The sequence below is a fragment of the Rhinatrema bivittatum genome, chromosome 3, assembly GCF_901001135.1.
Source record: "Rhinatrema bivittatum chromosome 3, aRhiBiv1.1, whole genome shotgun sequence".
Classification (NCBI taxonomy): Eukaryota; Metazoa; Chordata; class Amphibia; order Gymnophiona; family Rhinatrematidae; genus Rhinatrema; species Rhinatrema bivittatum.
In genome coordinates, this window is record NC_042617.1 from 77,029,862 (window position 1) to 77,056,302 (window position 26,441).

Consider the following 26,441-nt stretch of genomic DNA (forward strand, 5'->3'; position numbering starts at 1 on the left):
CCAACAATACGGTTCTAAAATACCAAGGCAATTGAAGGTATTTTAGATATCATCCTACAACCATCACCAAATCTACAAGACGACATTATGGGACTCCCCACTCAGACTCTCTCCAAGGGCCACATATAGTCACATTGGGCCCAGTTTGGAGGCCCATCACATAAGTCAACCATAAAAGGCATTCTAAAATGCAGTGAAGGCCTTTTATAATTCACTTATATTTCCTGGTAAATGTCATTTTTTGCTAATTCTATTCTGACCTGTGTAAGAGGGTATTAGTTCTTGAAAGCTAGTCAAGAAATGTATTGTTAGTCCAATAAAAATGTATCACCTTATATAATTAGTTGTTTGTATTTGTTAACCTTAATTTCCATGTAAGAAGAAGAATAGAATATCAATGGGGTTGTGCTATCATCCATCTGGCCAGAATGAAATGCTAGCATAAATGAGGGAAGCTAACAAAATTAGCAATACAGTAATAATGGGTGATTTCAATTACCCCAGTATTGACTTGGTAAGTGTTTGAAAATTGACCTCTCTGTCAGGCCGATACAGTACAGTGCGCTCTGGCGGAGCGTACTGTTAACCCGCGATTGGACGCACATTTTCGACGCGCTAGCGTTACCCCTTATTCAGTAAGGGGTAATAGCGCGTCGAAAATGCGCGATATTAAGTCGGAGGTCCCGAAAGTTACAAAAAGTTAAAAAAAAAAATTTGAAGTTGGCCCGTGGCTTGCGGGTTGAAAACCGGACGCTCAATTTTGACAGCGTCCGGTTTCCGAACCCGTGACTGTCAGCGTGTTTGAGAACCGAAACTGGGCATTTGCCCGCTCTCCCGCAACTTTTACTGTATCGGCCCGCGTATTTTTAAGTCATGCCATGTACACAGAGGTGAATACTGGAAGCAGAATGATCCTTAAAGTGAGAAGACCATAAATAGAAATCTGCAGACAAAAACTGAATTGGAAACTGCAATAAGATAGATCCTATAAATGGAAAGAGAGAAACATTACCATTTGTCATAAAATATCAAATCAAGAAATATAAATCAGCAATAGTAAAGTCTTACTAATAGAAAGAATAAATATTTCAAAACAGCTGAACATCCAATAATTAAACTCATATAAAATTTTTAAACATTTCCCAAAAACCAATAAAATATTTTTAAACAGCAGGCACATCAGATAATACCCAATAATTAAAACTAATAACAATTTTAAAAATCCCCTGCTTTCTATACTTTCCAGTCATCCTGAGATTGCTCTGCATTAGTGGAGGTGAGGAAATGCACAAACTTTCTCTTCCCTCACACGCATACTGGCACACACACACACACACAAACTCCCTCACACCCGCTGACACACAAACACACACACACACACACACACACACACACACACACACACACACATGCACCCACTGACACATACATACACACTTGCTCCCTCACACCCATTGACATATATACACATACATCAGTCAGTCACACCCACTGGCACAAATAGACAGGATGCTGGGATCGATGGACCTTGGTCTGACTCAGCATGATGCTTCTTATGCTCTCATTTTAATGTGTTTTCTTGATTTTGTTTCATTTCAAACATTTGTGATGTTGCACTAGTGGATTTATCTAAGTATTACAGCTAGGGTTTGCATTGTTTATGGATTTTTATTTGGCGAGACCTAAAGCCCATCTAAAGCTCTGAGGAGCTAGTAACACTAGCATCCTACTGCTACCCACAGAAGCTATCTGCTTCAGCTACTGGCAGCAGTAGGATGTCAGCACTGTTAGCCACTCAGAACCCCTGTCATTCTCTGTGGCAATGCAGAGAACCTAGATGAAAAGAGTGAATCTTCAGCTTGCTAAGCTAACAAATGGAAGCAAAGTCTGAAGCTGTACCTGTTAGAGGAAGGAAGAAATTTAGAAGTTTCTCTTGTAGAAAGAAGAATTGAGAAAGGCATAGAGCTTGGAACAATATAGCATGCACACAGCAAATTTTTAAGTTTTAGCAAATATAAGATTTTTAGAGTGGACTTTGTTCTAAAACATATGGGGTTAAACTTAAAAATCTAAACATTTATATCCTAGAAGAAAATTGAGATAGATGAGATGTGATAGAGACATTTAAATATATCAAAGGTTTCCATGCACAGGAGGTGAGCCTTTTTCAATGGAAAGGCGGCTCTAGAACGAGGAGTCATGAGATGAGGTTGAAAGGGGGTAGACTCAGGAATAACCTTAGGAAATATTTCTTTACAGAGAGGATGGTGGAAGTATGGAATAACCTCGCAGTAGAGGTGATGGAGACAAAAACAATATCTGAATTCAAGAAAGCATGGTATAAATACAGAGAATCTCTGAGGAAGTTATGGGAATTGTAAAACTAAATTAGTTGAGAAGATGGGCAGACTAGATAAGTCATACAGTCTTTTTCTGCTGTCATGATTCTATGTTTCTATAGGTCAATATACAATGCCACTTACCAGATTAGTTTGGATTTATCTGCTAAGTAGCACTGTTTGAATATTCGACTGTGTTTAATGACTTTCACTGCTGGATAAAAAGCTGGCTAATTAGGGGGTGGGAGGGGATATGCTGGGAGACAGCTACTTATCTGGCTGAATATCCCAGCCGAGTTAGCCAAATATGTTTATCCAGCTAACTTGCTCAGCCGGATAGTGGCTGAATATGGACCTCTTAGTCTCATCAGTTTGATATGGATATTAAGTGAGATAGAATACTTGTACTGCTGAAGTTCTTGTACACAAGTAGGAAAAATATGTTTTATAATGTTTTCATCAATTAATACAAACTCAATCAACAAGTGGAGGTGGTGGATGTTTTAAACAACCATCATTCAAAAATGATGCACATGAGCTTTTGAGATCATAAGATGTCTCTTTCAAATGTGACATCACCTTTGAAGATGGGTCACATAAAGTATTGAATACTCATTTACAGCAACATCATGGCATAATTTTTAGGCCCAATGAGACTCCTGGAACTTTGCACCTTTAGAAAAATAAAACAAGAAAACAATTTCCTTACAAGAATTTTAACCTTGGAAGATTTACAAATGTTCCACGTGCAATATACAGCAGATTTTTTGTGTTCCGGATGATTCTGTAAAGGAAAAAAGACATTTTAGGAATCCATTGTTTATTCTAAATTAAATCAGTAATATTCACTTCATTTATCTTTTGAAAATAACAAAATGCAGGGATCTCAAGATAGTTGCACTAAGCTGCAGCTCCTGAATAAGGTGCTATGTGATTTCTTCCTTGAATATGGACATTCACAGTGCAGAGCTCTACTGCATCTCTACTAAGAAGACTATTCCATCAGTATAGGTAGAGGGAAGTATGCCACCTATTTTACAGCTCTACATGTGGGCAGCTGCAGTGGTTGTTGCCTGGGTCCATAAAAGGCGAGTGTGTGGTCAGCGTATGGATTTTTAGTTTGGTTTTTTCTTGTTTTTGTTTCCTTATGGAGGAAAGGTAGCACTTCAGCCCTACCTTGTGGAGTTTAGTAATACTACAGTAGAGATTTTGTGTGAGTTTCCTTTTTGGAGAAAGAAAGGCCTTACTCTATTGTTGGATTCAGTTGAAGGAAGTTACTATCCTCCCTTCCTTCTCTTTTGGAATTAGTTTGTTGGTCTACTTTTTTTTCCATTTGACTCTCTCCTTTCATGTGACTCATAGCCATCAGAAGTTTGGAAGGAATGACTGGATATCCATCAAGTGTCTGGGAGGAGTGAGGAGTAAAGTAGAACGGAGGCACCTCATCAATGTAGTTCCACTACAATTATTTATCACATATTTGGGAGAAGGAATTAGATGAGTAACCCAACAAGGACTGAGAGAGAAATCAGAGGAGCATGAAACTTGAATACCAAGACATCTGATCAGAGGTATTGTAAATGGGGAATTGTCTGATTCACCAACCTACTAGAATAGCCATCTGAAGGAAAAAGTTTCAAAACTGCCCCTAAACTGGGAGGGAATATGGCTGGGAATGTACGTTGCAGAGTCACAGATTTACCCTCAGTAAGATGTGTTATAGACTTTGTGAGGAAGAGGACTTGAAAACCAGCACTATTTTTCATTTGGCTACAGCCTATCAGTGAAGTTGTTCATAGACCAGTGTGATTATTACTATTTGCCAAAGAGACTGTGCAAGATCAATGCCCAGGGCCTGGGAGAGTATCCCCCCCCCCCCCAAAGGAATCCAGGAGAATCTGGGGATAATGGACTGTGTGATAAAAAATGTAGGTTGTGCCCTTGGGCTCCTGAAGAGAACCCCGCCCAGGGGTTATAACTGATTAACTTGTTTCTCTGCTTGGGCCTGCTGAATAAGGATAAGGAAGAGCAAGGTAAGGATCTCTCTTTCCATACTCCCCCTGCTACCAGTGGTAGCCATGGATACCTTTGCATTTCACTTGGGGCCAGTACAGCTGCTAGCTCTAAGATGTCCTCAGGGGTTGAAGCAATTGCAGGCCCTATTTAATCTTTTGTCTCAGACAGCACTATATCCAGACTTTCAAATTCTTCCTTGGCTAATATAGATAACCGATTCCAGTAGTGGAAGGAGGCTAACCAATGGAACACTGTGAAATAAGCATACAAATTATATCAACATGACAAGGCACTATGTCAAGCAGAATAAAAATTTTATAGGAAACAAACTTCACTCTGGAACCCTTATGGATAGAAATTCCAATGGTAAAAGGGAAGAGTATAATAGTGAGGATATTTTACTGACCGCCTGGCCAGGATGAAGAAACAGATTGAAAAATGCTAACAGATATAATAAAATGGCAACACAATAATAATGGGAGACTTCAATTACCCAAGTACTGTCTGGGTAAATGTCACTTCAGGCATGCAAGTGAGATAAAAATCCTAGATACTATCAATGAATGCTTCATGCAGCAGTTGGTCATGGAAGTGATGAGAGGGAAAACTATATTAGATTTAGATCGCAATGGAATGCAGGACCTGGACCCAGAGCCAGAGATAAAGGTGGTAGATACACTTAGTAACAGTGATCACAGTGCAATAAAATTTGACATAATCACTGGAGGGTGAATGCTAATGAAAACTATTGCAGTAGCACTTAACAATAAAAAGGGACAGTATGATAAAGGGGGCTACCAGCGCAAGCATGCAATAGCTAGAAAGCTTAGCGCACGCGTGCGAAAGCAACATCGGGGCGGAGTCGGCCCCAGAAGAGGAGGAGGAGTCGGGGCAGCACTGGGGCCGACTCTGTGAACACAGCGTGGACAGCGAAATGGTAAGCTTCTGTATCGCTGCCTATTTCGCGCCGAATAACTACGCCTTTTATGGGGTAGTTATTCGGCGCAACGCCGGCAGCAATCATACTGCGGAGGTGCGATCGCTGCCAGCTAGCGCAGGACCACCCCCTGCATCGCCCCCCGTTACCACCGGGATTCACTATGCCTTGCAGCATTAGTGAATCCAGGCCAAAATGAGGAAATGTATTAGAAAAAACTGAAAGAAGCAATCCATAAGGTTAAAAACTTGCAGGAAGCATGGACACTGTTTAAAATTACCATCCCTGAAGCCCAGATAAAATGAATTCCTTGCATTAACTAAGGTTTAAGGAAAACCACACAATTGCTGACATGGTTTAATAGTGAGGTGAAAGAGGCAATTAAATCAAAAAGGCTATCATAAAAGAAATGGAAAGCACTGAGCAGACCCAAATGAAGGAAATAGGGAAGAGAATAAGCACTGGCAAGTTAGATATAATACAAGTAATTTTGCAGGTTAAGAAAGAATTTGAAAAGAAGCCTGCCACAGAGGTAAAAACAGATAATACATTTTTTTTCAAGTATATTTGAAGCAAAAAGCAAGTGAAGGAGTCAGTTGCTCCACTTGATGACTAAAGGGTAAAAGGTATGGTCAGGGAAGACAGAAAATAGCTAAAAAAAAACTAAAGGTCTCTAAGTTTACTGAGGAGGATATTGGGGTTATATCCACACCAGAAATATTTTTGGATGTTGGTGATTCTGAGTGACTAGATAAAATCACTGTGAAACTGCAGGATGTAATAACTCAGATTGATAGACTAAAGAATAACAAATCACCAAGACCAGATAGTATTCACCTCAGAGATCTGAAGGAACTAAAAAATAAAATTGCAGACCTGTTTCTGATGATTTGCAACCTATCATTTATTTATTTAAATTATTTCTATACCGTTTTTGCAATTATATAATTAATAGGGATGTGAATCGGGCTTCGGACGATTGAAAATATCATCGATATTTTCAAAATCGTCAGAAATCGGGGGTTCCCCCAAAACGATAGGAAAACCCCACGATATTGTTCATGGGGGTTCTCTTATCATTTTGGGGGAGGGCGGGAAAAACGGCACACAAAAATAACCCCTAAACCCACCCGACCCTTTAAAACTAATCCCTTAGCTTCCCCCACCCTCCCGACCCCCCAAAAATCTTTTTACAGGTAGCTGGTGGTCCAGTGGGGTTCCCAGGAGCGATCTCCCGCTCCCGGGCCGTCGGCTGCCACTAATCAAAATGGCGCCAATAGCCCTTTGCCCTTACCATGTGACAGGGTATCCGTGCCATTGGCCGGCCCCTGTCACATCGTAGGAGCACTGGATGGCCCGCACCGTTTTTAAAGATGGCGCCGGCCATCCAGTGCTCCCTCCATGTGACAGGGGCCGGCCAATGGCACGGATACCCTGTCACATGGTAAGGGCAAAGGCCATCGGCACCATTTTTATTAGTGGCAGCCGACGGCCTGAGAGCGGGAGATCGCTCCTGGGAACCCCACTGGACCACCAGGTACCTGTAAAATGTTTTTGGGGGGGTCGGGAGGGTGGGGGAAGCTAAGGGATTAGTTTTAAAGGGTCAGGGTGGGTTTTTTGTTTATCGGCTCGGGCGCAGCTGATAAGCAAAACCATGATGGGGCCGGACGAAAAAACCCCATGATGTGAATCGGAACCGGAATCCGAACCGATTCCGGTTCCGATTCACATCTCTAATAATTAATCAATGCAGTTTACATAGCCAACAATAAAATAATAACAACTAAAAAGATTGAATTACAAAAATAAAATGCCATGGTACCAGAAGGCTGGCGGGTGGCCCATGTGACAGCAGATTTTAAAAATGGCTCCAGGGATGATCCTGGAAACTACAGACTGGTGAACCTGATAATGGTGCCTGGCAAAAATGGTCATACCTATTCTTAAAGGCAAAATTTACTGAACACATAAATAGACATGGGTTAATGGAGGAGACTCAACATACGTTTTTCAAAGGTTAGTCTTGCCTTACCAATTTACTAGTGATTTGGAGGGTGTAAATAAATATGCAGACAAAGGTGAACCAGTTGATATAGTGTATTTGGATTTTCAGAAGGCATTTATCAACCCCCATCATAGGAGGTCATAGAATGAGAGACAGTGTTCTGTTATTGACTGATAACTGGATAAAATACAGGAAAGAGAGAATATCACTAAATGATCAGTTTCTAAATGGAGAAAGGTCATTAGTTGAGTTCCCCAGGAGTCTGTATTGGGATCTGTTCTATTTGTAAAATTCATAAATGATGTGAAGAAAGGAATAATGAGTAGGTGACCAAATTTAAAGATGACAAAAAATTGTTTCAGGTCATCAAAACGGTAGTAGATTGTGAAGAACTCCAGAAGGACCCTATAAGACTAAGAGACTGAGCTTCTAAATGGCAGATGCAATTTAATGTGGGCAAGTGCAAAATAATGCATGTAGGAAAAAATAATCCCAACTACAAGAACACAATGCTGGGTTCCGTCTTAGAAGTTACAATCTAACAAAAGGACCTTGGAGTCCTTGTGGATAATACCTTCAATTGGCTCAGTGTGCAGCAGTGGTAAAAAAAAAGGCAAATTGAATATTAGGAGTTATTTGGAAAGGAATAGAGAACAAAACTGAGAATATCATAATGCTACCATACCTTGAGCACTGTGTGCAGTTTGGTCGCCTTATCTCAAAAAAGACATAGCGGACATAGCAAAGGTACAGAAAAAGGTGACAAAAATGATAAAGGGGTTGGAAAAGCTTCCTTAAAGAGAAAGGCTAAACAGCTTGGAAAAGAAAAGACTAAGGGGATATGATTGAAATTTTATAAAATCATGTGTGGGGTTGAATGAGTAAATTGGGAATGGTTATTTACTTTTTTTCAAACAACATTAGGACTAGGGGATATTCCATGAAACTAGCAACCAGCATATTTAAAACAAATAATGAGAAGTATCTTTTCACTCAACACACAATGAAGCTAAGGAATTAATTTATTGCTGGAAGATATGGTAAATGCAATTTACAAAGTGGGGCTCAAAAGAAGATTGGACTAGTACCTGAAGGAAAAGTCCAGAACTAGTTTTTATTATCTATGCAGACCTGGAAGTGAGGTACAAGAAATGACTCAACTATTGGGGATCCACTGGGTACTTGTGACCTGGACTGGCTACTGTTGGAGACAGAATGCTGGGAAAAATGGACTTTGGTCTAACCCAGCATGACACTTCTTATTTTCTTAATTTATTAGGAGCAATGGTATCCGAGGAGATGATTACAAGATCCCCCTGTGGGTGGAAGTGTATTTTGGCTCTGGAAGATCATGAAATGGTGTTTTTACAGCTGGTTAGCAGTTCTGGTTTGGTGAGTATTTTCTTGTTGCGGTCATGTACAACTGAAACATTGGGCATCTTAGGAGCAGTGCTAGAGTTAAAGGGAGCAATGATGATTTCTTTCTTGAAAAGTCCCCAAGTTTTTCTGGGGGCTTGGGAGATCAGCTCCATGGTATGAGGAGCAGATAGAAGAAGAAAGACTGTTACTATTAGCATGCCAGCTAACATCACCCTGCAGGAGATTTGGAAGAGGTTGCCAAGTTGGAAATTCTTGTTTTTGGCCACATTGATATTTTGGATAAAGCAATTGTAGAAGTTAAGTCCCAGGATAAGTCTCAATTCGGTGCTTTAAAAATATGTGATGGTTGTAAGTTCTAGAAAATCAAATGATGAAAGTTCAGGACTTGAATAGGGACTTTGTGAAAACAAATACTATTTTTGTATAGGAAGACTGAAAATCTCAATAATGCTATTAGAAAAAACAATTTAAGTTATTTTTTTTTTTAATATATATTTGGCATTTCCCTCTTAGTAATGTACAAATTCTGTTTAAAGGAGGTACATTAGAATCTAGCTATTAAGATCTTTTATCTCCCAACAGCTAAATGTTTAGAGGGGGAATATGGAGTTGAAGAAGAAGAAAAGGTTGCTTTTGAATTTTTGATCCTTTTGCACTTTTTAGAATCATCAGTGGAAGGGGTTACTTCTGCATCTCTTTTAGTAATGTTTGACTCAGATAGATAGGCTAAGCTTAGGTTTTTCTTTAGAAATAAATGTGAGGCTTATAAGACTCTTACTAATGTGGACATTTATAGCAAGGGGTATATCAGGAGGCATGTATTGTGTGAAAGGTCTATCCCCAAAGAGAGGGTCCTTTATACTAAAATTTAAAAGTGCATAGTCACTAGGAGGAGTCAGACCAGTGGGTGGAGAAAAGGCATGTGATTCATATTAAAATGAATGTACATCTGAAACAAATGGGACCCATTCATTTCATTAATGGGGGTCCACGAAAGGAACAGGGACATTCATTTGTTTTGGTCCCGTTCATTCCTACCGGTCTATTGGCTCATGGGAGTGAATGGGATGGTAACAGGTGCATTTTTTCACTCAACTATTACTGTAAACATCATCCAGCCAACCAGCCCATCTCTGTTGGCATAGCAACCAACCCTTCCCTGTGAGTCACGTGTGATGTAACAGCTTTGTGAAGGACTGGCGGGTTCTGAGTGAACTAGGAACAAACTGGGAAAATTGGCAATGGCATTGGCATGTGTGCCTTTTAAAATCTCCCCACTTATGCAGAAGAAGAAGTGGTATTTGTGTGCACAGGTACATGCCGACTTAAAATTGCACGCATGTGCATGAAGTCAGGCTATTTTATAACATGCGTGCATATACGCGTGTATGTTATATAATGGCCGGGTCCTTGGGTGTGGGCTGATGAACACATGCACATGTGCGCTCACGTGCCACATTAAAAGTTATCGTCCCAGCCTATACCAACAACCACATTAAATATATATAATCCTAATTCCATCTATCCTATATTATGCAATGTTATATTACTGAAAAGTTTATTAAACTGGTATATAATCTACTCTGGTATATTTGGAAAATGACAATAAAGAATGGACATTTTGGTTGTGGTTTACTTTTTTAAATTTTAATATTTTCAAGTCTAAAATACTAACATTACTGCTGCACTGCAATCTATTAAGCACCAAAAACTGAGCATCTTCCTCATACAGAATACATTGCATGTCTTAAAAATATAAAGGAAAGAAAAAAAACATTTAATATGCAAAAGAGAAGATTAAAGAAGGCTGTAAATGTTGGAGGGGGAGGAGAAGGTGCATGAAGGAGGGAACAAAGGTAATTTTGTGATTCAAAATACATTTAATCCAAAATATTAAGTCCACCTACAAGTGGTATATTTTCTCTAGTTATAGATGGATGCTTCAGTTGTAAGGACAATAGTTTTGTAATACTTTTCACTTACAGGGAAGTCAAAGACGGTAGACTGTCAAATGCATTAACTTCAATTCTTTCCAGAGAATCACTGTGATATATTTCACTGTAAAAGAATGAGGAAAATGTTTATAGACTTGACATTTCTCTTAATTCCATTAAAATACAATGAAACCTGAAAAGTAAATGCAAGTCACAAGAAGCACTGCTAGCTGGCTGAAAATCATTTGCAGCAAATTTGCATCTTTTACATTTGTAATGTAATATGGATACACCCTACCCCTATCCTCCAAATGCCAGCACTCGTTCAGAAATATCATTTTGCTGGTGGGAGAAGGGGAAACTGGAAATACTGGGTGCCTTTCACCCAAAACAAATCTGGTCTCTGAAGGGTGGGTATCAGGGAAAAAAAAAGGTCAAATACCAACTGCTGTGAATGCTGATATTTGGGAGATATTCAACAGAAAAAAAAGATATTAGAAACAGTCTAAAAGAAGATATTCAGGGTGAATAGCAGTAAGAGGAATGTCTACTACCACTACCTCCCCTCCCCCCACCTACCATTCAACTGATTCAACAAAATATATATGTGCCATACATTTTCCTTAGGGAGCCCTGAGATCTGAGTATATTTATATACTGAATATATTTATTAGGGATGTGAATCATTTTTTGAAGATTTAAAATATCGTCTGATATATTTTAAATCGTCAAAAACCGTTAGGGCCACGATACAATACCAATTCCCCCGATTTATCGTAAAAAAATCGTAAATCGGGGAAAGGGGAGGGCAGGAAAACCGGCACACTAAAACCCCCTAAAACCCACCCCCGACCCTTTAAATTAAATCCCCCACCCTCCCGAACCCCCCCAAATGCCTTAAATTACCTGGGGGTCCAGCGGCGGTCTGGAACGGCGTCCTGCAATTGAATCGTGTTGTCTTCAGCCGGCGCCATTCTGCGCCGCCATTTTGCAAAATGGCGGCGCAAAATGGCGGCGGCCATAGACCAACATGATTCGACTGCAGGAGGTCGTTCCGGACCCCCGCTGGACTTTTGGCAAGTCTTGTGGGGGTCAGAAGGCCCCCCCAAGCTGGCCAAAAGTCCCTGGGGGTCCAGCGGGGGTCCGGGAGCGATCTCCTGCCGTGAATCGTTTTCCGTACGGAAAATGGCGCCGGCAGGAGATCGACTGCAGGAGGTCGTTCAGCCGGGGTCCAGAACCCCGCCGCCGCCCCGCCGCCGCCGCCGCCGCCATTTTGCGCCGCCATTTTGCAAAATGGCGGCGCAGAATGGCGCCGGCTGAAGACAACACGATTCAATTGCAGGAGACCGTTCCAGACCGCCGCTGGACCCCCAGGTAATTTAAGGCATTTGGGGGGGGGGGTTCGGGAGGGTGGGGGATTTAATTTAAAGGGTCGGGGGTGGGTTTTAGGGTGTTTTAGTGTGCCGGTTTTCCTGCCCTCCCCCTTCCCCCGATTTAGCTATGGACCGCCGCTGGACCCCCAGGTAATTTAAGGCATTTGGGGGGGGGGGGTCGGGAGGGTGGGGGATTTAATTTAAAGGGTCGGGGGTGGTTTTAGGGGGTTTTAGTGTGCCGGTTCACGATTTTAACGATTTTCACGATACTCTAAACACCCAAATGGCGACGATACGATTCCCTCCCCCTCCCAGCCGAAATCGATCGTTAAGACGATCGAGGACACGATTCACATCTCTAATATTTATGGTAAACTTTCATGGCATAAAGCAATCATATCAAGTAGTTAATGGGGTTTCACAAAGATCATACTTAAAACTAAGGGGAAACTTGGCAGAAAAAATTGGCAGCATATATAGATATACCATATATATTAAAGTGCTAAAAAGCAGAATAGAAATCAAATCAAATAAAAAAACTCATTAAGGTACAAAACATTACAATAGGGGCTCACAGGAACCAATATTGAGAAAAGTACATTGTTTCTATCACCAAAATAAATATGGTTACTATATCAGCACTGTTCCTGGAGCAGGACTACTAACAAAGAATCAGAGAAACATGAAGGCAGAAAAAGGCAGTATGGCCCATCCTTCCAATTAATTTAGCATTATAATGCTCATCACATTCTTAGAGATCCCCTGTATTTATCTTATGCTTTCTTGAATTCAGATATTGTTTTGTTATGATTGCTGGTCTGCGGGCTGTCCCACGGACTGCTGCTCTCATCTCTGGGCTGGCTGAGAAACTCAGAACACTGCAGTGCATGTGGCAGGGTGCCGCCAATGATTCCTGCTGAGCTGGCTGCCACTCCTCGATGTGGCGAGATGCTGCCACTGCTGCTTGCAAGGTGCACCCTCCTGTTGCTTAACCTCATTTAAAGGGACCGTGGTGGGAAAGACCTCATGGTCCCTATCAATAATGTCTGAACCAAAGTCTAATAAAAGGGCAATGCTCTAGCCCCAAGGTACCTCAGCAACAGGTCATGTGTAGAGCGTGTTGCTATAGTATCTTATTTTCAGGGTCTCGTCTTCAGCCCAGCCTTGCCTTCAATGTCTTGTCTTCAGGCCCTGAGTAGTCTTCAGTGTTCCTTGCCTGACCCATCCTTCCTATCCATCCCTTCTTCACTTTGGATGGATACCTGGTTTGACCTCAGCGTGCCTTTGGACATGCTTGTCCACTGCCTGCTAGTGACCACTGCCTGCCACCGACCACTGTCTGCCACTGGATATACCTGACCTCTGTCTACATCAACCCAGCTACCCTTCAACGAATTTCTCCTCATTCAGCAGTGCTCCCCACCTAAGACCTGTCCGGGCACCCAAAGGCTCATCCTGAGGGGAACAAGGGCTGGTAAATGCAAAATGCCAGCTGGGCCTCTGTTTCATCCGGATCTGCCTGCTAACAGTGGAGACCTACAGGACTCCTCCCTGCAGGTTGTGTCAAACCTGCCTTGGCCCAAGGGTTCATGAATACAGCAGTTTTTGTCTCCATCACTTCCACTGGGAGGTTGTTTCATGCATCCACCATGCTCTCATTAAAGAAATATTCCCTAAAATTACTCCTGACTTTACCCTCTTTAAACTTCCTTGCATGACCCCTTGTTTGAGAACCTCCTTTCCATTGAAAAGGGCTTACCTCCTGTGCATGGAAATCTGTGAGATATCTGAATGTCTCTATCACCTTTCTTCTAGGGTATACACATTTAGATCTTTAATTCTATCCCCATATGTTGTAGAATTAGACCACTGACCATTTTAGTAGTCACTCTCTGGACTGACTCCATCCTGTTTATATTCATTGGAAGGTGCAGTCTCCAGAACTGTACACAGTATTCCAAGTGAAGTCTCACCAGGGGCCTATACAGGGGCAATATCATCTCCCTTTTTCTGCTGATCATTCCTCTCCCTATGCAGCCAAGCATCTTTATCACTTTTACTGTCGCGTTATCCACCAGTTTGACTACCTTAAGATCACCAGATACAATTACCCCCAGATCCCACACTCCCTTTGTGCTTAGAAGAATTTCACCTCCAATTTTGTACCTTTCCCTTGGGATTTTGCAGCCTAAATGCATTACCTGCATGTTTTAGCATTAAATTTTAGCTGCCAGACATTAAACCATTCCATGAGGTTCACTAGATCCCTCCTCATGTTTTCCACTCCTTCCTGGCTGTCCACCCTGTTAAGATTTTGATATCATCAGCAAAAAGACAAACCTTTCCTGACAACTCTTCTATTATATCACTCACAAAAATGTTGAAAAAGAAACGGGTCAAGGTCCAATCCCTGAGGCACTCCTCAGAGAAAACTCCATTTACCACTGCCCTTTGTTGCCTTCCTCTCAGCCAAGTTTCTAACCCAGTCAGTCACTCTAGGATCCATACCAAGGGCACACAGTTTATTTACAAGTCTTGTGAAGAACTTTGTCAAAGGCCTTGCTGAAATCCTAATACACTACGTCTACTGCTCTCCCTTGATCCAACTCTCTGGTCACCCACTCAAAGACATTGATCAGATTTGTCGGGCAAGATTTACCTCTGGTATTATTCATTTGTTTAATAATAAAATGTATATCCTGCCCCTCCAAGAGCATTGTTCAGGGCAGGTTAAGATAACAACATTCATAAAATACAACTGGAAAAATATGGCCTTTAGGCCTTTTCTAAACTTTCTGACATCACCCTCTTTCCTTAACTGTATTAGGAGCGTGTTCCACATTGCGGGGGCTGCATAAGAAAAGGCTATTATTGAAATAAACTGTGAGCAATATATCTGATGTAAAGGCAGGACTAATAATTCAGCTCCATCTGATCTTTAGCTACCTATTAGGACATAGTATTGGAATTTCCTTCCCAATATACTTGGGGGACTTCAGAATAAAGTAATTTATGGGTAGTAACAAAATAAATTGCACTATCCTTTGTTTTAGCAGCAATTCCAAACAGTTTCTGTGGCACTGAAATCCATATTCAATGTTGCAATATTAGTTTCAGGGGTTGCGATTTAAAGGAAAATTTCCTCCAAAAACCCAACTGTGAACAGATTTGAATTGTAATCATACTGTTCTAAAACATATGAAAAGAAGATGAAGAAATGTGAACAGGGTATCCAAATTAGACCAGATCCCTAGCACTTTCCAGTTTGGACAGCTGCCTCTCCCCCACCAAACAGCAGTTCAAAACCTGCTAGCATATTACTGTCTGGAAGAAATAAGTACTATGCATAGTTTACAAATTGTCATAATCCTTTTTTAAGCTATTTATTTAGACTTTAACACATAGACATACAGGCATACTCTTGCAAAAGAAATAGCAAGCAACAATGAAAAACATAAAAGGAAATGCATTAAAAAAAGAAAAACAAGTCGCTTGCTACAGAGACCACCATACAATAAGAAGGCCTAGAAAACCAGGGAGAAAAATGAAGGAAAAAAACAAAAATAGGAAATATTTCCTAGAAGAATAATCACTCCCTCAAAATACAAAGTCAGCAGATTCCCCCTACCAACCCAACCACCACCCAAACCGCAAAAGGAAAACGAAAAAAAAAAAAAAATCAATCACTGCTAGAGACTCTGAAATCAATAAAAGTACGAAGCTGAGAGGGCTCAAATAAAGTGCATTTCTCTGTAGAGAATACAGTCATACATTTGCAAGGAAATCGTAAAAAGAAATGAGTCCCCAAAGCCACAACCTCTTGACACATAGCAAGAAATTTCCTTCTGAACTCTTGAATGCCAGGGATCTCTCATTAAAGAATATAACATCTGTGAATTTCCTTGCCAACGGAGAGTTTAATATAAGAAAACAATACATTCACAAACATAAGGTCCTTCCTGGCTTACACTTGCAGGATGATACAGCCACAATAAGTAACGATGCTGTTTTCCCCTTAGGAATCTGTAGACGAGGCAAAAAAAAACAAACAAAAAAACACAAGAACATAAGAAATTGCCATGCTGGGTCAGACCAAGGGTCCATCAAGCCCAGCATCCTGTTTCCAACAGAGGCCAAACCAGGGCACAAGAACCTGGCAAGTACCCAACTTGAAATACTGCAGCTTGTTCAGACCCCTATAAAATGCTGCTCCCAGGGCCACGCAAGGGGCCTAATGCTGGTCACCCTAAGATCAGCTTCAAAGTAGGAAGCTAATGCAGCCAATGGAATCTGGCTGGTTATCAGACAACCCTGCATACCATCACTGCAACTTCCCCAGTTCCTCATAGGTAAAAATGGCTCTTAGGGGTTTCAAACTGTGGACCCACTCATTGCCTGGGTCCACAGTTTGAAACCCCTACAGAAATCAGGAATAATCGAGACCTTATAGCCCATGAACAAAATATGAGCTGAATGAGAAAAACAAACAGAGGACCCGATCTCGATCTTGTAAAGAAGCAAATATCACTATCCGTGTCGCTCTGTGTGCTTTGTCCACCATTGTTGATTCCGGTATTGCAGAAATATCCATACCAGTCCTATCTTGATTTAATAAAGCCTGGCCAGTAACCCTGACTTTTCCCCCCTCCCACCTGTGAGGTAAAAGGCTTTGGGGTAGATTTTCAAAGGGTTACACGTGTAATATACGCCGGGTAGCGTGCACAAATGTACCCCGAGCGCGTTCCTCTAAAAATCTGCCCCTTTATGAATAGAAGGCATAACACTCTGAGATTCCAAGTACTTCCTGCATATACGTTTTAAATAATTCAGATGGAGATATAATTGAAACTAAAGGGAAATTCAGAATTAGTAGATTTAAAGTTTTCACAATATTCTCTAAATTCTCCAATCTGTGATGGACCAGAACCAATGCAGACTGAACAGTAAATAAGTTACCCATAGTATGTTTCAAACTTTCAATCTGTTCTAAAACAGCCACCACTGAAGCTTCTTGCGATTGTATCTGAGTAAGAAAATGGTTCATGATTGTGGTCATTGAAATTTAAGAACATTCCAAATGCTATCTAATGTGATGGGGAAGGGCTTAGTTGTCCAGGGTCTAACCTCTGGGACCACAGCTAGCTCATCTTGTTGTAAACCAGGCAGCACAGTCACAGATGGACCAGGCATGCCAACAACTGACTGCAACAGCACTCCACTGTCATCCAAAAATTATTGTGTGCTCTCCTCAGCCTTCTGGGTCCCAACTTCACTCCTGTTGGCATCCTCTGCAGCTCTTCCCTTAGAAATTACCGGCCTCCCTGTGCCTCCATCCAAAGTGCCATCAGGAGGATCCAAAGCGCCAAACACAGAAACTGAGCATGCTGGGGAGGGGGTGCTCTGGCAGCTGCGTTCAGCGAAACTTCCACGCTTGTCTTAGGCCGCTGCGCCACTCCCTCAGACTCAGCAGCAATGAAGTCCAAACTTGACAAAGGGAGAGCCTGAAAGAGCTCTGGGATCACCGTCTGCCATATTAGAGTAGCTTGGGGTGAGTAGGGGCAACTCCCCACATCCTCTCCTTCTGCTTAACCATGAGAAAAAGTTGAAAGGGAAATAGGAGCTCCATTCAGTGCATCCTCTCAAGTCATCATCTTGGGATGAGATCCTCAGATAATGATCATTTATAATCTTTTTCTAGATGGATTAAAAATGAATAAAATTGTAAAAATATGGAGTAGAAATATGGATAAAAGTATAAAGGATATGCTATATAAAAATGGTTTATATAAGAGAATAAAAAAATATAAAATAAAAACAAAGAGTGCAATATTCATAACGGTGCTTAGATGGATATTTGTAATATATAATTATGGTGGTTTGTTGTGTGTCTACTTGGATTATTTGTTTTCAGTACTGTGTATTTATTTATTTATTTATTTAAATTCTTTTTTTATACCATAGTTCATGGCAAATGTCACATCGCATCGGTTTACATGGAACAAAAGTGCAATGAAAGGTTACATTAAATGCTATTTAGGTGGGTTACAATGAACTGGAATAATCAAGCGAAGGGGGGAACAGAACAACAGAATACTGGGGGAAGTTCTAACTAGGAATTAGTAATAATGAACTTAGAAAACATATCAACAATAATAATATACATAATGCACTGTAGTTTTTGTCAGGTAGCATAGCTTGGCAGGGTAAGGAAGTGTCTGATATCTGGTAGATCAACAGTGAACATGTCAACCATATACATATCAACAATATACATTAGTCCCGGTAGAGTCTACAGGGTAGCATGGCGTAGCATAGTGAGGAAATCATTGGCCTTTTAGGGCGGTTAGGATTGGCTGAGAAGGAATTGAGGCTCACCAGCCTGTAATGGGGTATTAGGGGAAGGCTTGGGTGAACAGCCAGGTCTTGAGTTTTTTTTGAAGGTGAATGGGCAGCTTTCCTGGCGGAGGTCGGGGGGCATGTCATTACAGAGGGAAGGACCCGCTAAGGAGAAGGCCTGTTTGTTGGTGAGGGAATGCATGGTGGATTTGATGGAGGGTGTGTGGAGGGTTTGTTTATAGGCCTCTCTAATTGGTCTATTTGAGGTGTGGAATCGTAGCAGGATTTTTAGTGTGCATGGGAGTTGATTGTGGATGGTTTTGCGTAGGATAGTGAGGGATTTATAAATGATTGTGGCGCTTATGGGGAGCCAATGTAGGTTCTTAAGTATGGGTGTGATGTGGTCGCCTCTTTTGGAGTTTGTTAGGATTCTAGCGGCTGCGTTCTGGACTACCTGTAAGGGTTTAGTGGTGCTTGTAGGGAGGCCCAGGAGGAGGGAGTTACAATAGTCTATTTTTGAAAAAACGGTGGCTTGGACTACCTCTGTGATCTAGATACCGGTAGATGTAGTATACTTGGATTTTCATAAGGCGTTTGACAAAGTTCCTCATGAGAGGCTTCTAAGAAAAGTAAAAAGTCATGGGATAGGTGTTGATGTCCTTTCATGGATTACAAACTGTCTAAAAGACAGGAAACAGAGAGTAGGATTAAATGGACAATTTTCTCAGTGGAAGGGAGTGGACAGTGGAGTGCCTCAGGAATCTGTATTGGGATCATTACTTTTCAATATATTTATAAATGATTTGGAAAGAAATACGACGAGTGAGATAATAAAATTTGCAGATGATACAAAATTGTTCAGAGTAGTTAAATCACAAGCAGATTGTGATAAATTGCAGGAAGACCTTGTGAGACTGGAGAATTGGGCATCAAAATGGCAGATGAAATTTAATGTGGATAAGTGCAAGGTGATACATATAGGGAAAAATAACCCATGCTATAGTTACACAATGTTAGGTTCCATATTAGGTGCTACCACCCAAGAAAGAGATCTAGGCGTCATAGTGGATAACACATCAAAATCATCAGCTCAGTGTGCTGTGGCAGACAAAAAAGCAAACAGAATGTTGGGAATTATTAGAAAGGGAGGTGAATAAAATGGAAAATGTCATAATGCCTCTGTATCGCTTCATGGTGAGACCGCACCTTGAATACTGTGTACAATTCTGGTCGCTGCATCTCAAAAAAGATATAGTTGCAATGGAGAAGGTACAGAGAAGGGCTACCAAAATAAGGGGAATGGAACAGCTCCCCCATGAGGAAAGACTAAAGAGGTTAGGACTTTTCACCTTGGAGAAGAGACGGCTGAGGGGGGATATGATAGAGGTGTTTAAAATCATGAGAGGTCTAGAACGGGTAGATGTGAATCGGTTATTTACTCTTTCGGATAATAGAAAGACTAGGGAGCATTCCATGAAGTTAGCATGTGGCACATTTAAAACTAATCGGAGAAAGTTCTTTTTTACTCAATGCACAATTAAACTCTGGAATTTGTTGCCAGAGGATGTGGTTAGTGCAGTTAGTGTAGCTGTGTTTAAAAAAGGATTGGATAAGTTCTTGGAGGAGAAGTCCATTACTTGCTATTAATTAAGTTGACTTAGAAAATAGCCACTGCTATTACTAGCAACGGTAACATGGAATAGACTTGGTTTTTGGGTACTTGCCAGGTTCTTTTGGCCTGGATTGGCCACTGTTGGAAACAGGATGCTGGGCTTGATGGACCCTTGGTCTGACCCAGTATGACATGTTCTTATGCTCTATAAGATCTGGAGGGTGTTATTTTCTTATGTTTTCTTATGTTCTTATGTTCTTATGTATAGGAAGACCTTTTGATATACTTGTACTATAAACATTTGTTAAAAAGAAATATTTTCTTTAAGTCAGCTTGTGTATTCATAGGTGTTTGGTTTTGTGCTTTAAGAATGTCACCTAATGCAGATAAAATTGCCTATACATGACTATATATGATTTTCAATATGTTTGGGTTTTTATATGCTTTCATTTTATGCTCAATATTTTGATTAAATCCCACAATTATATGTTTTTATATATTTTTGTACTTTATTTAATTTGATTGATTTATTACACAAAATACATTTGGAGTGTCATTAATGTGGTTGGTTGCCATCTTTATTATGCCATCACTCTGCCATGCAAATTATTTTTATTTGCAACATTGAAAGGAGACTTGAGGGAAAAATGTGTTTACTAGCAGTTGTCACAAAAATCAGTAACAGGGTATCCACACCAGGAGGGGTAAAAAAAAAAAGAAAAAAAGAAAGGGTTTGGGAGTTGTGCTTCAAGAGATGCAGAGAAGTGTATATGCATCTGTTTGCAAAAATATATTAACCACTTATAAATAAGAAAGATAAGAACTGGCAACTGCAAATAGAAATGAAGCCTGAGAGTAATCATATTTGGATTTAATTACTTCCCTTTTCCAAATCTGAGCTCAAGATGAGTTACAATTTAGGCACTGTAGTTATCCCTGCCTAAAAGGACTTACTATCTAATTGTACCTGAGGCAATGAAGGGTGAAGTGACTAGTCTAAGGTCACAAGCAATAGGAGAAGCAGGCTTCTCTGTTCCTCAGCCTGCTGTTCTTTCTAACCACTTGGCTACTCTTTTTCAACCTTCATTATATATTGAATGAACTAATGATTGCCTCTCAATACAATAAAGAGAAAGGGAAAGTTAACAGAGTTTTCAGGTGCATTAAGAGAGGTATCACAAGAAGGATAAAAAGAAAGAATCGTGCCCTTGTATAGGTCACTAATAAGATCCCAGTTTAATACTATGTTCAGTTCTGGAGGCCATTCCTTTGCAAGTATATCGATAGGACATAAGCATTCAACCAAGATGGTACAGACAGAGGTTTAAGGAACTCAAAATGTGCGCATTGGGAGAAAGAAGGGAAAGGATGAATTTGATAGATAATACTTAGCACCTTTTAAAAAGTACAAGAAAGCATTTTCCATATCAAATAAATTCAAGTACTAGGGGTCATGATAAGAAGTTGGAGGGAGGAAAGCTCAGAGAAAATGGGAGGAGACTGTATTTAAAGGATGGTGGATTTCTGAAATAGCCTATCAGCAGAGGTAGAAGCAACTAAAACCATTAGAGAATTTAAGCACATCTGGGACAGATACAGGGGGCAGTAAGAGTAAGTAGGGGAGTGACAGGTGAAATAAGTGGGGGCAGGCCCTGGGTATTTACTGAGTTATGGAAATCTATATGCTCCATCACTTGGAACAAATGAGCATCATAAAGAAGACAAAACTGACTTGCACATAGTGGGGCAGATTTTCAAAGGGTTACGCGCATAAGATACATGCGTAACCCCTGAAAAGCTGCCCCTTCCACCCCCTGTGCATGCCGAGCCTATCTTGCATAGGCTCAGCGGTGCGCGCAAGCCCCGAGATGTGCATAAGTCCCGGAGCTTTCCTGGGGGTGTGTGTTGGGGAACGTGTCGTGGCTGGCGCGTCATCGGGGGGTGTTCCATGGGCAGGGCCGCGGGCATGGTTCTGGCTCAGGGGTGTTCCGGGGGCATGGCCGTGGCCTCTGGACCAGCTCCCGGACCGGAACATGGCACGCTGGCAGCTGGCCGGTGCTCGCAAGTTATTTACAAGTTATTTTACAAGTTATTTTACAAGTTACGCCTGCCTCGGGCAGGCGTAACTTGTAAAATAAAGGTGGGGGGAATTAGTTAGGGCTGGGGGGTGGGTTAGATAGGGGAAGGGAGGGGAAGGTGGGGGGAGGCCGGAAGGAAAGTTCCCTCCGAGGCTGCTCCGATTTTGGAGTGACCTCGGAGGGAACGGAGGATGGCTGCGCGGCTCGGCGCGCGCAGGCTGCTGATTTTGTGCAGCCTTGTGCGCACCGACCCTGTATTTTATAACATGCATTCTCTGAAGAAAGAATGGTGATGACTGGAACGCCTCTGGGATCAATTCTGGGGCCAGTTTTGTTCAATATCTTTGTGAGTGATAGGAAGAAAAGTTTGTCTTTTGTGGATGACACTAAGATTTGCAACAAAGTGGACTTACTTGAAGTAACTGACAGTACAAAAAGGGTTTGAAGAAAATTTGAGGACTGGTCAGCTGCTTAGCAGTTTCAGTTTCTGCATTTGGGTTGCAGAAATCTGCATTTGGGTTGCAGAAATCTGAGAAAGTTAATATATGATGGGGCTAAGATACTAATATCTACAGAATAAAAGACAGACCTTGGAGGGATTATTAGGGATGTGCATTTGTTTTGAACGAATGCGCAATCTGCAACTTATAGGTCCCTATTTGTTGCATTTGTGGGTCCGCGAAACACATAGCAAACCCCCACAAATGCAACATATCATTAGTTTCATTCTTTTTGTTCGCTCCGCGGTGTTTTAGTGGCCATTTGAAATAGAAGGCCATGTGAGAGTAGGGGCGGATTGGTCTATCGAGGGATCGGGCTTCCCCCCCGGTGGGCCAGACTAGCTGATCACATGGCCTCCTCTGCTCCGGGTCATTTGAGGGCGCTGGGCCGAAGAAATAAAGAGACCAGGCCAGTGGGGCCAAAGAAAAGAAGATGGCCGCTGCCAGCCACCACCACCGTAGAAATGAAGACCGCCACAGTCAGCCACCGATGGAGAGCAAGCCGGCGGGACAGAAGAAAACAAGATCAGCGCAGCCAGCCGCCACCCGAGACCAGGCCGAAGAAAAGAAGATGGCCACTGCCAGCCGCCACCGGCGAAATGAAGACTGGCGCAGCTAGCCACTGATGAAGATGAGCTGTTCAGCTGGGGGCCTTTGTGTGTATATGTATTTGAGATTGGAAGGGTGCTTCTGTGTATGTGTATGTGAGAAAGGAATGGTAATTCTGTGTGTGTGTGTATATGTGAGAAAGGAATGGAACTTCTGTGTGTGTGTGTATGTGAGAAATGAATGGTGCTTCTGTGTGAGTGACAGGGTAGGTGCTTCATGTATGTGAGATAGGGAGGGTGCTTCTCTATGTGTGTGGTGTATATGTGAGTCAGGGAGGGTGCTTGTGTGTGTCAATGTGTGTGTGTGAGAGAGATGGAGCATGTTTTTGGCTGGCTTGTGGCTGTGAGAGAGGGCATGTGTGTGATTGAGCCTGTTTGTAAGTGAAATAGAACATGTTTGTGATTAAGAGCTTGTGTGTAAGTGAAATAGAGAGAGCATGTGTGTGATTGAAAGCCTGTGTGTAAGTAAGAGAGAGAGAGAGAGAGAGAGAGAGAGCATTGTGTGATTGAGAGAGACTGGCCAGAGAGGTGACATGTGTATGTGTGAGAAAGACTGATCAGGGAGATGACTGGTATGTATGTGTGTGTGTGTGTGTATGTGTGAGAGAGAGAGAGACTGGTTGGGGAGATGATTGGTATGCGAGAGACAGAAACTGGTCCTGAGGATGTGACTGGTGTGTGTGTGTGTGAGAGACAGAAGAGACTGGTTGTGGTCCCTAAGGAAGAGGACAGTGAGGGCAGCTTCAGTAGCTATTGCTGCTTCTGGTGTGGCCTGCAAGAGAATGGAGTAGGAGAACTGCTGGAGAGGGTAAATAAAGGTGGCTTTTTAAAGTTCATTTTTCTTGATTGACTACCATATTAATTATTGGGTAGTATGTGATGTGTCTGCTGTTTGAAATTTATTTATTTATTTATTTATTTATTTATTTATTTAACTGTTTTCTATACTGACCTTCATGGTTAATAACCATATCAGATCTGTTTACACAGAACGGGGTAAACTGTAACAAAGAACAATAAATATTTTATTGGTGTTTGGTAAAGCTTTCAAAATTTGCATGAGTCTTTAATTATTGGATATTCTATTCATCAGCTGTTTTGAAATTATTTTATTAGTATGATTTTACTATTATGACTAATGATTTATATATCTTGATTTTATTGATTGTTTCATGAGGAATGGTGAAATTTTTGTTTTTCCATTGTTGCACTGTATAGAGTCTGGCGTGATGCGTTTTACAGTTCAGTTGTCTGCACATTTCTATTTATACTTTATGTGGCTTTATTCTGTATTTGGTGAGGGTTTGTGTTCTGCATGCAAAGACTGAGATGAAGCATTCTTTTAATATATGGTTTCTCGGTAGGGATCTGTAGGAGCTTGGCCTGTTCTATTTTCCTGATAGGAGGTGTATTGATATTTTAGATTCTGGTGTAATATTTGTGGTATTCTTTTTCATAGGTATATAGTACTGTGTTGATACGGGAGGACCATGCCGAAATATATCACAATAGGTATGATGCCATATGAATTCCAAGATGCAAAGTTTTCTTGTTGGTGCAGGGAAGAGGGATTCAGCTTTGTAAGGAACTGGGGAAACTTTTGGGGAAAGGGGAGACTTTTCCGAAAGGATAGGCTCCACCTTAACCAGAGTGGAACCAAGCTGCTGGCACTAACTTTCAAAAAGGAGATAGAACAGCTTTTAAACTAGAACAAGGGGGAAAGCCGACAGTCACTCAGCAGTGCATGGTTCGGAGAAATGTATCCTTGAAGGATACTAATGAAACAGGAGAGTTAGGGCATCCCAACAGAGAGGTTCCATTAAAAGCAAACATAGTCCATATACCTATATGTAAAAAACCACCAAAACTAATGATTTCCGAATTATCCCAAACAACTGAAAAGCAGGTTGTTAAAACAAACAAAAAACACACTTTGAATTTCTGTCTATATGCCAATGCCAGAAGTCTAATTAGTAAGATGGGAGAGTTAGAGTGTATAGCAGCAAATGATGAGATTGACATAATTGGCATCACAGAGACTTGGTGGAAGGAGGATAACCAATGGGACAGTGCTATATCAGGGTACAAATTATATCGCAATGATAGGGAGGATCAACTTGGCGGGGGTGTGGCACTTTATGTCCGGGAGGGTATAGAGTCCAACAGGCTAAAGATCATACAAGAGACTAAATGCTCAGTAGAATCCATATGGGTAGAAATCCCATATGTGTTGGGTAAGAGTATAGTGATAGGAGTATAGTACCGTCCATCTGGACAAAATGGTCACACAGATGATGAAATGCTAAGAGAAATCAGGGAAGCAAACCAATTTGGCAGTGCAATAATAATGGGAGATTTCAATTACCCCAATATTGACTGGGTAAATGTAATATCAGGACTTGCTAGAGATATACAGTTCCTGGATGTAATAAATGATTGTTTCATGGAGCAATTGGTTGAGGAACCAACAAGAGAGGGAGCTATTTTAGATTTAATTCTTAGTGGAACACAGGATTTGGTGAGAGAGGTAACGGTGATGGGGCCACTTGGCAACAGTGATCATAACATGATCAAATTTAAACTAATAACTGGAAGGGGGACAATAAGTAAATCTGCAGCTCTAACACTAAACTTTCAAAAGGGAAACTTTGATAAAATGAGGAAAATAGTCAGAAAAAACTGAAAGGTGCAGCTGCAAAGGTTAAAAGTGTTTAACAGGCTTGGACATTGTTTAAAAATACAATCCTAGAGGCACAGTCCATATGTATTCCATGCATTAAGAAAGGTGGAAGGAAGGCAAAACGATTACCGTCATGGTTAAATGGTGAGGTGAAAGAGGCTATTTTAGCCAAAAAATCATCCTTCAAAAATTGGAAGAAGGATCCATCTGAAGAAAATAGAATAAAACATAAGCATTGTCAAGTTAAGTGTAAAACGTTGATAAAACAGGCGAAGAGAGAATTTGAAATGAAGTTGGCCATAGAGGCAAAAATTAATAATAAAAACTTTTTTAAATATATCCAAAGCAAGAAACCTGTGAGGGAGTCGGTTGGACCATTAGATGACCGAGGGGTTAAAGGGGCTCTTAGGGAAGATATGGCCATTGCAGAAAGACTAAATGAATTCTTTGCTTCCATGTTTACTAATGAGGATGTTGGGGAGATACCAGTTCTGGAGATGGTTTTCATGGGTGATGAGTCAGATGAACTGAACAAAATCACTGTCAACCTGGAAGATGTAGTAGGCCAGATTGACAAACTAAAGAGTGGCAAGTCACCTGGACCGGATGGTATGTATCTAGGGTACTAAAGGAACTCAAAAAT

At 41.2% G+C, this 26,441-nt stretch overlaps 1 protein-coding gene across 6 annotated transcripts in view; it reads right to left on the reverse strand.

Moving 5' to 3' along the window:
• The window catches only part of LOC115086924 (lutropin-choriogonadotropic hormone receptor-like), a 316,916-nt gene that overhangs the window by 190,252 nt on the left and 100,223 nt on the right, over positions 1-26,441 (reverse strand). For all 6 annotated transcript variants that reach the window (XR_003855369.1, XR_003855368.1, XM_029593400.1 and 3 more), the window contains exons 3-4: positions 10,661-10,735; positions 3,049-3,123 (exon numbers count right to left, since the gene is read on the reverse strand). Coding sequence is in view for 4 of the 6 variants with exons in the window: in XM_029593400.1 (XP_029449260.1) it covers positions 3,049-3,123; positions 10,661-10,735 (150 nt within the window). In the remaining 2 variants the exon portion in view is untranslated. The remainder of the gene's footprint in view (positions 1-3,048; positions 3,124-10,660; positions 10,736-26,441) is intronic.